Here is a 14,182-nt window from a genome sequence, read left to right as displayed (position 1 = left end):
TTTCCTCCTCATAGAAAAACACACCCATTTACCTGTACAATGCTCTGAGTTCAATCCTTCCACTACTAACACGGTAATAAAGTCTACAAATTATGTAAATTTGCCTGCATAAGGCATGTTCACACGATTTTCGTTTTCACCGAGCTTTGGTTAGAAACCGGCAGTGTACTAACCTCTTAACATAATTTGTTAGATATTTAATATTTCGCTGCATTTTTTTCACACAACTACAGTTATCTCAATAAAATGAATCGACGAGCAAATATCAAAGCGCAATGCTGCTTTAGTTGATTAACGGGCAGACGGTTATTCAACTAATTGTTTATTGCATGAGTTATCAAGTAATATTGTCCATATATCGGTATGAAACAAAAAAATTGGATCAAATATCCGATTCAGGTTGTAATGGTATTAATCAATCAATTAATTAATTAATTAGTCACGACAGGTTCTATGATCACAATGCGACTATACATTCAGGTTAACAATCATTTAAACGCATTGATTGGCATAAATTTGCACCAATTATAGAAATAAGCAAAAAAACGTATCCACAACAGTTTGATCAGGACAAATAATGGACACTGAATGATTTTGTCGCTTGGCCTTACTTATACAATGTGAATAGCACCTTACGAATAAATGCCGAGTCAACTCTTTAGAATAGCAGCTTTTGTCATGGCCCAGCGATCCTCAATTCATAGGAAAAACAATTGTTATAGTTTGATCAGCCATATGTTCAGGTTTAGCCATGGAAATACAGCATTAACAGTCCAACAGCATTCCATGGTAAATGTAAATAGGACTCGATGAATTTTTTTGAGTTTAATTGGGTTGATAAATTTTTTAATTTCGAATTATTTGAACATTTGAGTAAAAAACAAACGAATCTGATCTTGAGTAAAACGTACACCAAACACGGATGATAACAATCGTAAGATCTTTAAAGGTAGATGTTTTTGCATATTACGCTAGAATATCTCAACATATCATCCGAAATGAGAAAAATAGACTTCCCAAGGATTCGGTTTAAACAAAGAAAACATCGAAGACCGCTCAGATTGTTCACAGCCCTATAATGGTTTGTCTCACGAAGGATACGTTTACTAATCGCTACACCCAAATAATTACATTTTTTGATCCATTAAAATGACCATGGTTACCAACCAGCCTTTGGTTTACGAAAAAACCTCAGATCACATTCGAACTAAAAGCAAAAACCATCACAAACTACGATGTTTAATTCACCCAACTGCCACATTTTAACATCCATACATTATGTACCACCAAATAAAATCGTATCATTTCAATTAAAAGCTTCTTAAATGATTAATAAAATCACTGTTATAATGATTAATATCTATTTCCCGTATAAAAACACTTTCAACACCCAATGTATGATTCCCAGGGCAGGATCCGTTGTCAATTCCCAAATAGGCTTCATCTACATATTTTCGTTCTTCACATTCCTGGAACTGGCTTTTTTTGGCCTGACGGTGTATTTTACGACCGAAGTGGTTACCGAATACCCATTTGTGGTCTATGGAGCTTCGTTACTTCTTGGCAATTTCTTCTTGATGGAAGCCATAATAGCGCGGAACATCTACCAAATGTGTATATATCCGTTCATATACACCTACACACTTACAGTGAACTTGGCAAACATAACACATATTAATAATATATCCTTTGCATTTCAGCTCATGCTGATCAGCGTGGTTGCAATTCATGGAGTCTTCTTCATCATGAAATTTCGCGATTTTTTCTACGAGTTCTCGTGGTACTACTACAAGAAAATTGGTGGCCGTCCGGAAATAATAGGTAAGTACTTAGTTCTAATTAGAGGCGAATAAGGTAAGTTCATTTTTTAATTTATGATTAGGGAAAATACTATAGTTTTCTTCAAGATACATGTTGTGTTCGGTGTTCTAAAAACTGTTTTTCCGTTGTATGGAGTATCGTTACAGTTAGTATTGTACATACTGCAATTAACTATGCGTGTTCTTGGCTTTATCTTCTTCCAAACTTTCAAACACACAGAAATAGTTTGGGCAAGAAAGATCCAATATGTTATCATCGCTTTGACAGCCGTCATAGATATTTTAGAACTAATCCTGGCCAATTTTTATGAAATTCCGAACGTAAGGTAAGTTATATTTTTAATTTGAACACTCATTGTAACGCTATGCTTCAAGTTAGTTACAATGTTCATTTTTATGTACTTTTTGTACCTTGATGAACGTCACTTTGGAAAAGGGTTGAAGGAGATTGTGCAATAAACACACCATTGCTGGCGGTAAAAATAATTTATTTGAACAGTTTAAAACGTTAAAATACGCTCTTACACAACATTACGTTCGATTATCGCTTTTATATACAATTCTTCGTTTCTGTTGATATGACAAAGGATGTATTCGAACAACCACCGGCTTATCTGCCATCTACAGCTCATTTTGCTTAGCCATACATTTCTTGATTTTACAGTGTTAGTAGAACAAATCGTGGGTTTCTTTCACTGCCTGTTTGGTCTCAACGGTGATCATAGACCCTTGTGCCATAAGGAAACCCGGTATACTGATCCATCCAACCATCCAATATGCACACAAACAACAACAGAAAGGTACGTGCTGCTGCAGCATTGACATCGGCACCAAGCCACGCTTGCATGATACCCGTTTTAAGGAGCACCATGCACTTTGTTAGAACCTTCGAACAGACAGTTGACATGCAGGTCAAACAGTGTTGAAAATGTTAAATATTCCTGTCCAACTCTGGTATTGTATATGAACTGTGCTGACGGTGTTTACACAGCTCGTGCAAACGCACACGGTGCTTGCACACCCAAAAGGTTGAAGGAGCTTACCCTAAAATTACGACTTTGCAAGCAAGCTTTCACGCGACGTCCTCTCATACACTTTCAATGACATTACTGCACCCTTCAAGTTTCTTTGCCTGGCAGTCTCACAAAAACTGCTTGCACTCATCGCGAGATAAGAGTTTCGATCAGTTTGTGGTCCTTTGTTCGTATAATCGCTTGTACCTTGCAGGATACATCGAGGATCACGAGCAAATACGGTAAAAGTATAACAGTATAGTTAGCAAACCAAAAATGAGGCATACTCAGCATATCAAAATAAGTTACCAAAAAGTAAGCAAATTTTTTATTGCTGGATACCATCCTACACAAAGAGTAAAAATGTAAAAAACTATTATAAAAACCTTAAATACCTTCTGTAATACCTCATCATTAAACTTTTAATCTAGGTTGCCCTGCTAATAACGGATATTGTGATCATCACCGTAAAATCTTTGATACCCAGTTCTGGGTGTATTATCATATTCGCTACTTGCTTCATATGCTTCAAACAATCCAATATTTTTTAGTTCCTTCAAGATATATTCATCTTCTATTTCAGAAAATTGCATAAAATCAGATTCGGTCTTGAAGTTTCTGCTTTCTGTAGCGTCTACCTGCAACGTCGGTTTCATTTGTTGGGGTCGCTGGAATTGCTGAGATTGCTGGAATGGCTGAGATTGCTGGAATGGCCGGGGTGGTTGATTTTGCAGAGATTGCTGGAATGGCCGGGGTGGTTGATTTTGCAGAGATTGCTTAAGTGGCTGAGGTTGATTTTGCAGAGATTGCTTAAGTGGCTGAGGTTGATTTTGCAGAGATTGCTTAAGTGGCTGAGGTTGATTTTGCAGAGATTGCTTAAGTGGCTGAGGTTGATTTTGCAGAGATTGCTTAAGTGGCTGAGGTTGATTTTTCTGAGATTGCTTAAGTGGTTGAGGCTGTGAGGGTCCATTGCATATTGGAACGGGAGCAGTCGATTTCCTGTAAATGTTAGCAAACACGCTACCAAAATCATACATACCATCACTTAGTGCAGTGTATATCATGCCTATACGTTGCTTCACCGTTATAGATTTAGAAAGAATCTCATTTTCTCCACGTTTTCTCAGATCACTAAAAATAGAATCAGCAGTCCTGTTGATGTATCCCTTCCAATCCTGTATGTTCTGTACCAAGGGATCAATTGTGTGCATTAACCCTCCAGTTTTTTCTTCATGATATTGCACTTTTGCCCTTTCGATGTATTGTTGCAGTGCTGTATCATCAAATTTTTCAAAACCAATCATGCCCCTGGTCCTTCCTTTCAGTGCAGTCATTATCTTCCCGAACTCAGCATTACAATTTTCAGTAGCACGCAATGCATCCTCGATCTGCCGACCTTTGTTCTCGGCTTTCTTGCTATGATCTTTCAACTTCTTCAGCACAATGGCTAGTTCACTCAGAGAATCGCCTAAGATCGTATCTCCGATCTCAACACCCATAATCCTGTGATTATCCTTCGTAAGGCCTACGTTATCGTAACCCAAGAGCACATATTCATTTGCAATCTGCCATAGCACGGTATCAAGTGATTCTAAACGTTTTTTCACACTATTCCAATTTGCGGGCAAAATCACATTTAGATGGTTTTCGTCCATAAAGTTGTACATGTAGTATATGTTTTTAACATATGTTTTGATAAGATAGACATAGTTGAACAGGCTTATTAAACGATTCTTTTGCACATTTATAAAATGATACTCGTTTTTACATACATTGACGTGCGCGCATTGAATCAAGGCAGTAAATTCAAGCTGCTCTCTTTGAAAATCAATCAGATGCTTGCGTGCATCTTCTCTAGTTAGTATTGTTCTTTCCATTTGTGCTTGTTGAGATTGAGCAGTTTGTCCCGATGGTACTGATGCATGAGAGTTGATGTCCGTTTTGGGATCGATAAAGCCGTCATTTGCGTGTTTTTGATCGTTTGAGCTCTTCTTTGCATACTCCATTCTTGATTCATATTGATTCTGCCAATTCGATGAGAGTGCCCGTTGAACGGCTGGACGTTGTCGAGGCGCACTATCCGTCTGTAACATGTAAGGTGCTTGTATATGTGAGGTATAAGATGCTTGCACATATCCAGGAATCACGAATACCAGGGTTAGTTGCAGCAGCACAAATACTAGGTCAAGAAAATATAAGTTGGTCTTTACCATGAAACTGGCACATTTGTGTGCTTATATAGTTTTGGAAGTATTTCTTACATCTGCCATATTGAACAAAAGCATTCTTTTCTGGATTTTCCTAATTTAGGACGTTTACTATTAATGGTCACCAAAAAACAATGGCGATCGCACGATCTTGCAAGCGCATTTTTGCAGTTATTTGTTAATTTTTAGTTTTAGTAACGTATTGCACTGTCCATAAATATTTTTGATCATGATACGAGAATAGGTGATGATTTTACTGATGTACGGTGGTATTATATGCATGTTGATACGAGCTGGGGTCTGATCACGTGTAACACAACATGTTGTTACTATATGGTGTAACACCGGTCATGCCGACTTAGACGGTAAATCATTTCTGAAAAAAATTGCAACGCCCATACAATTCGCCTAAAACTCGGTGTTTAATTTATGAAAGGTCGGATTGCAACTGCGCAGCGTGAGATAAATCGGATTAGCACTTATAGAATCTACACTCGACCATAAACAACGAAGAAGCATTTTACTAAGCTTCAAAACATGCACTCCTTAGTTTTAATCTACGTAATAATGTGTTCTGTTTGCTACCATTGATCTGAGATTTCTGTGAAAAATTTTTATAGATCTAAAATAGTTTTACTCCCGATCGGTGATTTCAAATTATCTATTCTGTGCAAAATGTATCTAATTAGTTAATTTTACATTATATTTCATTTAATACAGACATTATTGATCTATTCAGTGCATTCCTACGTATAATTCCTCCTGTTAAAACGCACACTGCTTTGGCGAACTTCCTCGTTTGTTTCGTTCATGTGAGGATCAACACTACGCCAGCTTTTTTATACTCTACACTGCTTCTACATTCAGTGTATATAAAGCTGTATTCATATTTTTTACTCCTATTGGCTGAGTTACTTGATATGAAAATAATTTTTCCTTAAATGTGTTTATTTGCCATTTTCTACTTCTTTTTTACCAAAAATCGTTTATCTCTATCCTCATACCACACAATCCGAATCACACTTTTGTAGCCTGCAAGGACTGATCACGATTGCTGGTCTTCAATTAATAAAGAAGGCTATTTAGCTATCTTGCACAACACCTCCATCATAATAGAAAGAAACTAGCTGCGCTATTCCCGTTTATAAAACGAAAAAAGTGCTCTATCCATTCAATGATATTTTCTTCTTGTCATATCTCGTATTATGTTTTTTCTATTGTTTAAGATCTTATGGTAGGGGTTAATTAATTAGCTACCTATTCGGTGATTATGTAATCTCGATCCTAAGACAACCAAACTAAACCTCGCACTCAGAGCACAACTCAAATAAATAAAACTTAAACCTTTAATGCACTTCTTCCTCCTCAACAACTTTGGTCTCTTCCTTCCCGCTCAGCAAAGTATCAATAACCATATCAGCAAATCCAACAGGATCATCCAACGAATACCCGCATTGCACACACGCAACCCTGAACAGCAGATTGAGCAGCTTCGTGAATGCAGAGTCGTCATTAACCAGGCTGTTAAGTTTGAAGGTTAGCGGATGCGACACATTTATCTGCACGATCTTCTTGCCCTTGGGGAACATAAACATGTTGCTCTTGTCAATGGCCACCTGTGCCGCTAAGATCTTCTCCATTGCCGGTGATATACTATACTTAGGCGATCGCACCAACATATGCTTATCTCCAAGATTGAGGAACTCTACACGCTCAATCGTATCACCCAACGCGCCCTCGATCTTCTCCTTGAGCGTCTTCAGCTCGTCCTGCATCTCCTTGCTCACCTCAGCATTCGGAATTTCAACACCTTCCTGGTTGATCTTTATCACATCGTTGCCCTTGTACGACCTAAAACGCTGTAGAAGGTACTCGTCCATCGAATCGATCATGAAGATCACCTCATAATCCTTGAAATACTCAAGGAACGGGCTCTTCACCACCTCTTCCTTCGTAGTGCCCGTGATTACATAAATCTTATTCTGCCCCTCCTTCATATCCTTTACGTACTCATCCAGTCCTATGCTCTCCCTCTTGCTCGTGTTGAACCTGAGCAACGGCTCAAGCGCTTGCTCGTTGTCGTCACGCACCGCCAGCTTGATAGCGCTGCTGAACTCGCCATAGAACTGATCGTACGTCTCCTTGTTCATCTCCTTCAACAGCTCGACCGTCTTCTTCGTTAGCGTCTTCTTTATCAGTTTCTTCGTATTCTTTCCCTGCAAGAACTCTCTGCTCACGTTCATTGGCAGATCCCGGCTGCTGATCACACCCACAACGCAGTGCATCCAATCGGGCAGGTCTAATTCATCGGTAACAAACACGCTGTTGCAGTACAAACGTACTTGGTGCTTCTTCGCGCCCTTATCGCTGAACATGTTAAACTTCGGTCTCTTTGGAGCGAAAAGGAGCACATCAAACGAAATGCTACCCTCCAAATGGCTGTGTTTAACGGCCAAATAGTCATCCCAGTCGTTACTGATGGTCTTGTAGAACGAGGTGTACATCTCCTTGGTAACATCTTTAGGATTCATCGTCCACAACGGCTTTTCCTTGTTGATCTGCTCGTCCTTCCATTCCTTCACCATTTTCTTTACCTTCTCCTTGTGTTCCTTCTCGCCCGTTTCCTGATCGACTTTCTCGCCCGTTTCCTGATCAACTTTCTCACCAGTCTCTTCATCTGTGACTTTGTCGATAACCTTTTCGCCCGTTTCCTTATCTACTTCCTCACCAGTCTCTTCATCTGTGACCTTGTCGATAACCTTTTCGCCCGTTTCCTTATCTACTTTCTCGTCCGTTTCCTCATTCACTTTCCCGTCCGTTTCCTCATTCACTTTTTCGCCCGTTTCCTTATCTACTTCCTCGTCTGTTACCTTCTCACCAGTCTCCTTATCTACCCCTTCGCCCGTCTCTTCCTCAACCTCCTTCTCTTCCAAAGTCCTGAGTATAATTGGATAGCCGATAAACATAGAGTACTTCTTGATCAGCTCTTTAACCTTCTCCTTCTTCACAAACTCTCTACAGCTCTCCTTTATATGCAATACCACACGTGTGCCGTGCTCCATGTCAACAGGCACCTCCTCAACCGTATAATGCCCCAAACCCGAGCTTGTCCACATGTACTGCTTGTCCTCCGTTGGATACTTCGTTACAACCTGCACCTTGTCAGCCACAAGAAACGATGCATAGAAGCCCAGCCCGAATTGACCGATCAAGTCATCAACAGAGGCCTTCGCACTCTTAACCGCCTCTCTAAATTTACGTGTACCAGAATTGGCCACACATCCCAAGAACTTAACCAAGTCATCCTTGGTCATTCCAATACCGTTATCACACACAGTGATCGTGTCATCCGTAGGCGTAACATTCATCTTCAACTGCATATCTACGTTCACGCCCTTGTCCCTCAGATCCTGCCTGAGCGCATTCAGCTTGTCACACGCATCCGAACAGTTGCTGATCAGCTCTCTCAAGAAGTAGTCCTTGGAGGAGTACATGCTGTTTATTATTATGCTCATAAGGTTCGTCATCTCCACATCGTAGGAGTACGTCTCTTTGGCCTGCTCCGTCTCTTCGGTCTTGTTCTCACCGTGGGTGGTTGCACTTTGCTCAATGTTTGCTGTGTTCTCTACTGACATGGAGGGCATAAATTTTTTTTCTTTTATATTTTAGAAATTCTAGAAAAGTGAAAGCAACCGTAAAAACATTTTGTGGTGACCAAGAACAAGGGATAGCACGTAATGTTCGTGGTGTGCACACGGTCATACAGCCGTGTTTACAGTGTATGCCACGTTTTAGCACACCGTTTTACCGATCGTAGCATTTAACGAAAAGCATTTCATACGCCCGTGCTGTTCAAACACCTACGTTTTCCTAGGCCCTGTCCACGTATCGCAGCACGTACTGCCATGTTACTTCGTACTGACACCACAAAAAGTACGGTAGCACGTGCAAAAGACATGTCTGCATCCTATCAATCGCAAATGCACGCTCTCTCCGCAGAGCAATGCTTGTTCTGATGGCGGTACCCATCATAAAAGTATTCTCCATCCGTGATAGCACCCTACAGCAATTCTCACACAACACATTTTTATTCTCACACAGCGCAGTTATTGCACGTAATAAACCACAGCATTGCACCAACACCACCTTCCACACCAATGATCTGCTGTCCTATCCCACAATGCTACACCCACGCGGTCACAACTCTTCGTGCAGCAATTTGCTGCCCCGTGTAGATGAACGGCAAATAATTTGTTCATGCCAAGCAGTACCACCCTGTCATACGAACGATAGGTGAAACGGGCCAAACACCTCGAAGTGCTTTTTTATGTGATGTTTCCGTTCTCTAGGGCTGATATGAAGGAACATCATCGTTCCACGGCACTACTACCGATCAGAATGTTATGCATTAAATAAGCTATTTTGATGAGCATCGTAGGTAACGCGAGCTGCTCGTGTTACCTACAATTTTAGGGCACGCTGATTTGGTGGTAAAAATGGTTTGTTACGCCCTGTTGCACGTTATGTTCGCATCAGGTGGTACGCGTACCTATCACTGGCAAAACCTTGGTTGGTCCAGTACCGGCATTACACAGCGTTGCTAAGCTTATAATGGAGCAGTTGCACCTTGCAAACGGTAACTGATTGATCATCAGTTGATGGATGAAAGGCTGCTCAAAGCTGAGCGTATTTATGAAGGATTGCACGTGAACAGCACTTGCGTACCTCACCGATTAAATTATGTCCTACGAATCAAAAATATTGGTCCTAAAACCAAACCGTAAAACGGTAATGCTCATGAGCAAAGATGAACGGTGTTTCATTCACTTAATGCTCACCAAAACGCGTACTTCACTTTTACGAACCGTTTTCAGGGCAGTGTCGTACTTCACCAGCAGTTTTTCATTTTACTCCAGAGCGCCAACACGAATGGCACCTTCCTACAACAGTAGTAGCACAGAGCAAGCCTTGCTACCCCTGCGTGCCAAAAAAGCAAAAGTGAAAACGTAGACACACCGTTAATGCTTTGCAGAAGAAACAAATTTTTGGTGTTATCGGTAAAAAAGCGATGTAAATTTGCATTTGCAGTGCTAACCTTTTTTGAACCGATTCTCTCTGAGCAAACGAATCACTCACCGTACCACGATCAGCGTTAACAGGGCATTCTCCTTAACTAACGTTAACGTATTTCTCGTACTGTGCCAGTTGTTAGGTGTGCACTCCGCAGGTACTCAACCGTAGAACTAAAGCGAGTCCTTCGTTTTCCTCTAACCATGTGTGCAACATGTACGGTCTAATATCGCATATAACCTCTTTTTGTGTCCGTTCCCAGGCAAGAACTGGTGATGCGATTAAAATCAGGGCATTCTGTTCATTCTCCCAATAATTTTACCGCATCTACCTGCACTGCTACCAGGGATCGGTTCATTTTCGCTACAAGGGCAAAGGATAGATCATTTAACATATCTTTAAGACCGCGTTTGCTTACCATGGCAAGCAAATTTTTTATTTGCCCCTGATACTTCTCACAGCACCACGTTGGTCAGTTTTATTTTACTACAAGCCCCTGATACTTCTCACAGCACCACAACCACAAATGCTGTAGGAAAGGAAGTGTTCGGTAAAAGATAGGTTTAATAACAATGATGTGCTGAACTGCTATCCGTTGCAAACCGCTCATGCCCGGTGATAGCTGTGCTATTTCTGTTTATGGGACAGGACAGGAAGCGTTGGTAATTTTAATTCTTTTTTTCGTGTAAAACGGAATGCTGTGTATCAAAAGAACCGTTTCTTAGAACACGCCATTATTTAACGTATCGTATGAGTGGTGCTGTACGACTGTCCCACCGCTTAAGGCACCGTACAGCACTGCGATATTAATCATGGTATTTACTACGCTCATCTACCCGTGCTCTTTTCACCCCCTCTTCATCATCACCCATCACATCTTCGTCCTTTGTACCGTTTATTCTCCTATGTTTGTATCCCAGCTCTATAACATCGTTTTCCTCCTCATCTTTTACTCCATCTCTTGCAAATTTACCTATTTCTTCTTCTACTGCTCTACTAATACCTTCATACTTTCCATTATTTTTCTTCTTCACAGTATTACTGTCATTTTCATTGCCGGTATTCGTACCGTGTTCCGTATAATTATACGCATTTACGACTTTAACGTCCTTTTCATTTTCTTTTTGATTATTGTTACTTCTATATCTATTCTCACTTCCTTCATCATTCCCATCCTTTACCTCATTCCCATCCTTTACCTCATTCCCATACTTTACCCCATCCCTATTCTCATTCCCATACTTTACCTCATTCCCATACTTTACCCCATCCTTTACCTCATTCCCATCCTTAACCTCATTCCCATCCTTTACCTCATTCCCATCCTTAACCTCATTCCCATTCTTAACCTCATTCCTGCCCCTGTCCATCTCCTTCATCTTCCTAACAAATCCCCTAAAATCCTCCACAACATCTCCAAAATACTCCCCATAGACCATTCTATCCCTACACCACCCACACAATCTTTCCTTATCCCTTCGGTAGCGCACATCAACCAAGAACACACCACCCCAATCCAACCTATGCCTTACACACCGTCCTATAGCCTGATTAACCGCCTTAAATATTTGATTCTCGTACCAACCCGGTCTGTGATTACGCATAAGCTCAACGCTCACCTCCTTTATGTTGGGACAGGGCATACCTATGAGTATCACTGCACGTGCTAGCCTGTCCTTAAAGTCTGTGCCTTCCGATGCCTTGCCACGGTATACCGCCAATAAAATGGGATTGTGATGCTTTTTGTACGCTGCGAACGTTTTGTCAAAGCTTTTATCGTTTGTTTCTATAAACACGTTTTCTATGCGATTGTTTACGCTGTGATTTGCCATCTTCCTCGTGAAGAACGGATTTTTGTTCATACCGATCGATTTGTTGGTCGTGTCTGTTCTCATTTTGTTAACCCATGCTTTATTACCGAATACTGCACCAGCCCTCATCCCTGCCTCACTGCCAGTGCTACGCATCCTCATCCTTCCAAACACCTTATTAACGGCATGATACGACGGCAGAAACACAACGGTACCCCCGCCCTGCACACTCTCACTAACACCGTAAATAACATCGATCACCTCATCCACGTACTCAAACGATTCAGCATGCGCATACGTGCCGAGCATATCGGCACCGGTACGCGTGTTCTTCAGTATCGTTGCACAGAACGTGTGCTGTGCCACAGCGGGAGCAACGAGCGAGTACGCGAACCGATGGTTGAGCTCGTTTTCAACGGCTGAGAACGGCGTAAGCGTGCCCGAGAGCACAACAAGTGCGTGCACGTGCTGAACGACCGCATTGAACATCACATCGGGATCGAGCAGCATGAAATTGATGGTGGGAATGCCCGGAGCACCGCCCACTATCAGGGCGTAGGAGGGTGCCTTGCCGCTAAATATAAGCATGAGCACCGATACAAGGCTCTCGATTGTCTGCAGGAACATGAGAGAAAATGCATCTTTGAGCTCTTCATTCTTCTTGAACAGCGCATTCATACGCATCTTGGCGATGAGCTCAGGTACCACCTGCTTGTGCGTGAGCAACTGCACAATCTCGTCACCCTTGAAACATGCGCACTCGTTTTCGAGATTGGAGCGCGTCATTTTTACGTCTGACACGTCGCGCATTTTGCGCAAGAAGAAATTGAGCACCATCAGATCCTCCTTGTACTCCTCAGCCCTTCGGTACGCGCTCACGAGCTCCTTGAGCATAATATCGATCGTGTTGTTTGTGAGCTCGATCGAACCTGCAGACCGGCACGCATCCTCGATGTTGTGTGCCTCGTCAACGATCACCACGCTGTTCTTCAGCTCAATGCCCATCGTGTGCCGTACCATGGGATCAACCACGTAGTTGTACGGCATGAAAGTGATTGTGGCACTCTCCGACAGCATACGCGACGCGTAGTACGGACAGCCCGTGCACTTCTCGCCCATCTGTCTAAGCTCCTCAATGTCGTGCACATCGCCAATGCTCTTCACAAGGCGCTCCTTGCCCATGAAGTACCGGCACTCGCCCTTCTTCACCAGCTCTCTGCACGTGCTGTTCACATCACCCTTGAGCGCATTCCTGTTCAGGCACAGCACCCGTCTGCTCGCAAGCACACACACCTTCGGTGTGTACACCGTGCTCCTGAGCTGCGCTACCAGCTGGTCCAACTGTTTATGCGTTCTTGAGCAGATAAAAATGCGTGTGTCCCTGTTGTGTGCATGCCAGGCAAGCACAGCACACAGAATGGCGATGCTCTTGCCGGTGCCCGTGGGTGATTCAATTATGCCCGTTTTTTTATTTTTCAGACAGTCTATGATTTTTGAGCATGTAAGGATCTGTGCAGGGTATGGCTTGAAGGGAAATGCTATGGTTATTGAGTTGATTTTCATTTTATGCATAAGGGTGCAAAAAATGGGATGAAGATCTTTGCAGTGGGAGGTAAACGGTGGGGAATAGAGGAGCACCTGAGAATGTTAGGTGAGATGGTGGAGCTGAGGATAAATTGCGCACGGAAGAGCATGAGAAAGGTTGTGCACGGTAGAAGAACATAGGAGTAGTGATTACATGTACGAGCACTCCTATCCAATACTCAACAGTATGCGTTATTTTCAGCTGTGAAACGAATAACAATATGCGTTGGTGCTCACTCATGCACCATTCTTTTATTTTTATGAATAAAATGAAGAATTGATCCGTAGTTTGCAATTACGCCATTTTAATGCCCATTCTCTCGCATTACCGGTATTCATCAGCAATTCGTTTAATCACCACTTTGTTCGTTACGGTGATCTACGCAGGAAATGGTATTTTTAATTATGATGAATTTACAGCATTGATAAAAGGAAATGAAATATTTTGAGAATTTGAAAGAATTGCATTTAAAGATGAAATGAACGCTTTACCTACGAATACACGGTATTTTGAGAATTTGAAAGAATTGCATTAAAAGATGAAATGAGCGCTTTACCTACGAATACACGGATTGTGCTCTTCGTTGCTGCTCTTATAGCGTGCTTAGACACGCTAGATCAAATAAAATGTGATAAATTGAAAAAAAGGTATAAAAGCGATGAGTGCTTGAATAAAT

The 14,182-nt window shown here is 41.7% G+C and overlaps 4 protein-coding genes across 4 annotated transcripts; 1 reads left to right on the top strand and 3 right to left on the bottom strand.

Moving 5' to 3' along the window:
- Positions 1-1,397: 1,397 nt before the first annotated feature.
- Positions 1,398-2,349, top strand: VCUG_00981 (uncharacterized protein; the record flags this gene model as incomplete). The annotated part of the gene is made up of 1 exon (XM_008075811.1): positions 1,398-2,349. One exon carries the CDS (start codon positions 1,398-1,400, stop codon positions 1,851-1,853), a length of 456 nt encoding a protein of 151 aa, XP_008074002.1. The 3' UTR covers positions 1,854-2,349.
- An 888-nt stretch (positions 2,350-3,237) lies between these two features.
- VCUG_00980 (uncharacterized protein) lies at positions 3,238-5,046 on the bottom strand (the record flags this gene model as incomplete). The annotated part of the gene is made up of 1 exon (XM_008075810.1): positions 3,238-5,046. The coding sequence occupies one exon, from the start codon at positions 5,044-5,046 to the stop codon at positions 3,274-3,276; it is 1,773 nt and encodes a 590-aa protein (XP_008074001.1). The 3' UTR covers positions 3,238-3,273.
- A 1,340-nt stretch (positions 5,047-6,386) lies between these two features.
- On the bottom strand, positions 6,387-8,675 carry VCUG_00979 (uncharacterized protein; the record flags this gene model as incomplete). Its single annotated transcript, XM_008075809.1, has 1 exon — positions 6,387-8,675. One exon carries the CDS (start codon positions 8,673-8,675, stop codon positions 6,387-6,389), a length of 2,289 nt encoding a protein of 762 aa, XP_008074000.1.
- Positions 8,676-10,320: 1,645 nt separating this feature from the next.
- Positions 10,321-13,484, bottom strand: VCUG_00978 (uncharacterized protein; the record flags this gene model as incomplete). Its single annotated transcript, XM_008075808.1, has 1 exon — positions 10,321-13,484. One exon carries the CDS (start codon positions 13,482-13,484, stop codon positions 10,917-10,919), a length of 2,568 nt encoding a protein of 855 aa, XP_008073999.1. The 3' UTR covers positions 10,321-10,916.
- Between the last annotated feature and the right edge of the window lie 698 nt (positions 13,485-14,182).

Source organism: Vavraia culicis, assembly GCF_000192795.1.
Source record: "Vavraia culicis subsp. floridensis unplaced genomic scaffold supercont1.13, whole genome shotgun sequence".
NCBI classification, from domain to species: Eukaryota; Fungi; Microsporidia; family Pleistophoridae; genus Vavraia; species Vavraia culicis.
This window is presented reverse-complemented; position numbering and strand designations above follow the sequence as displayed.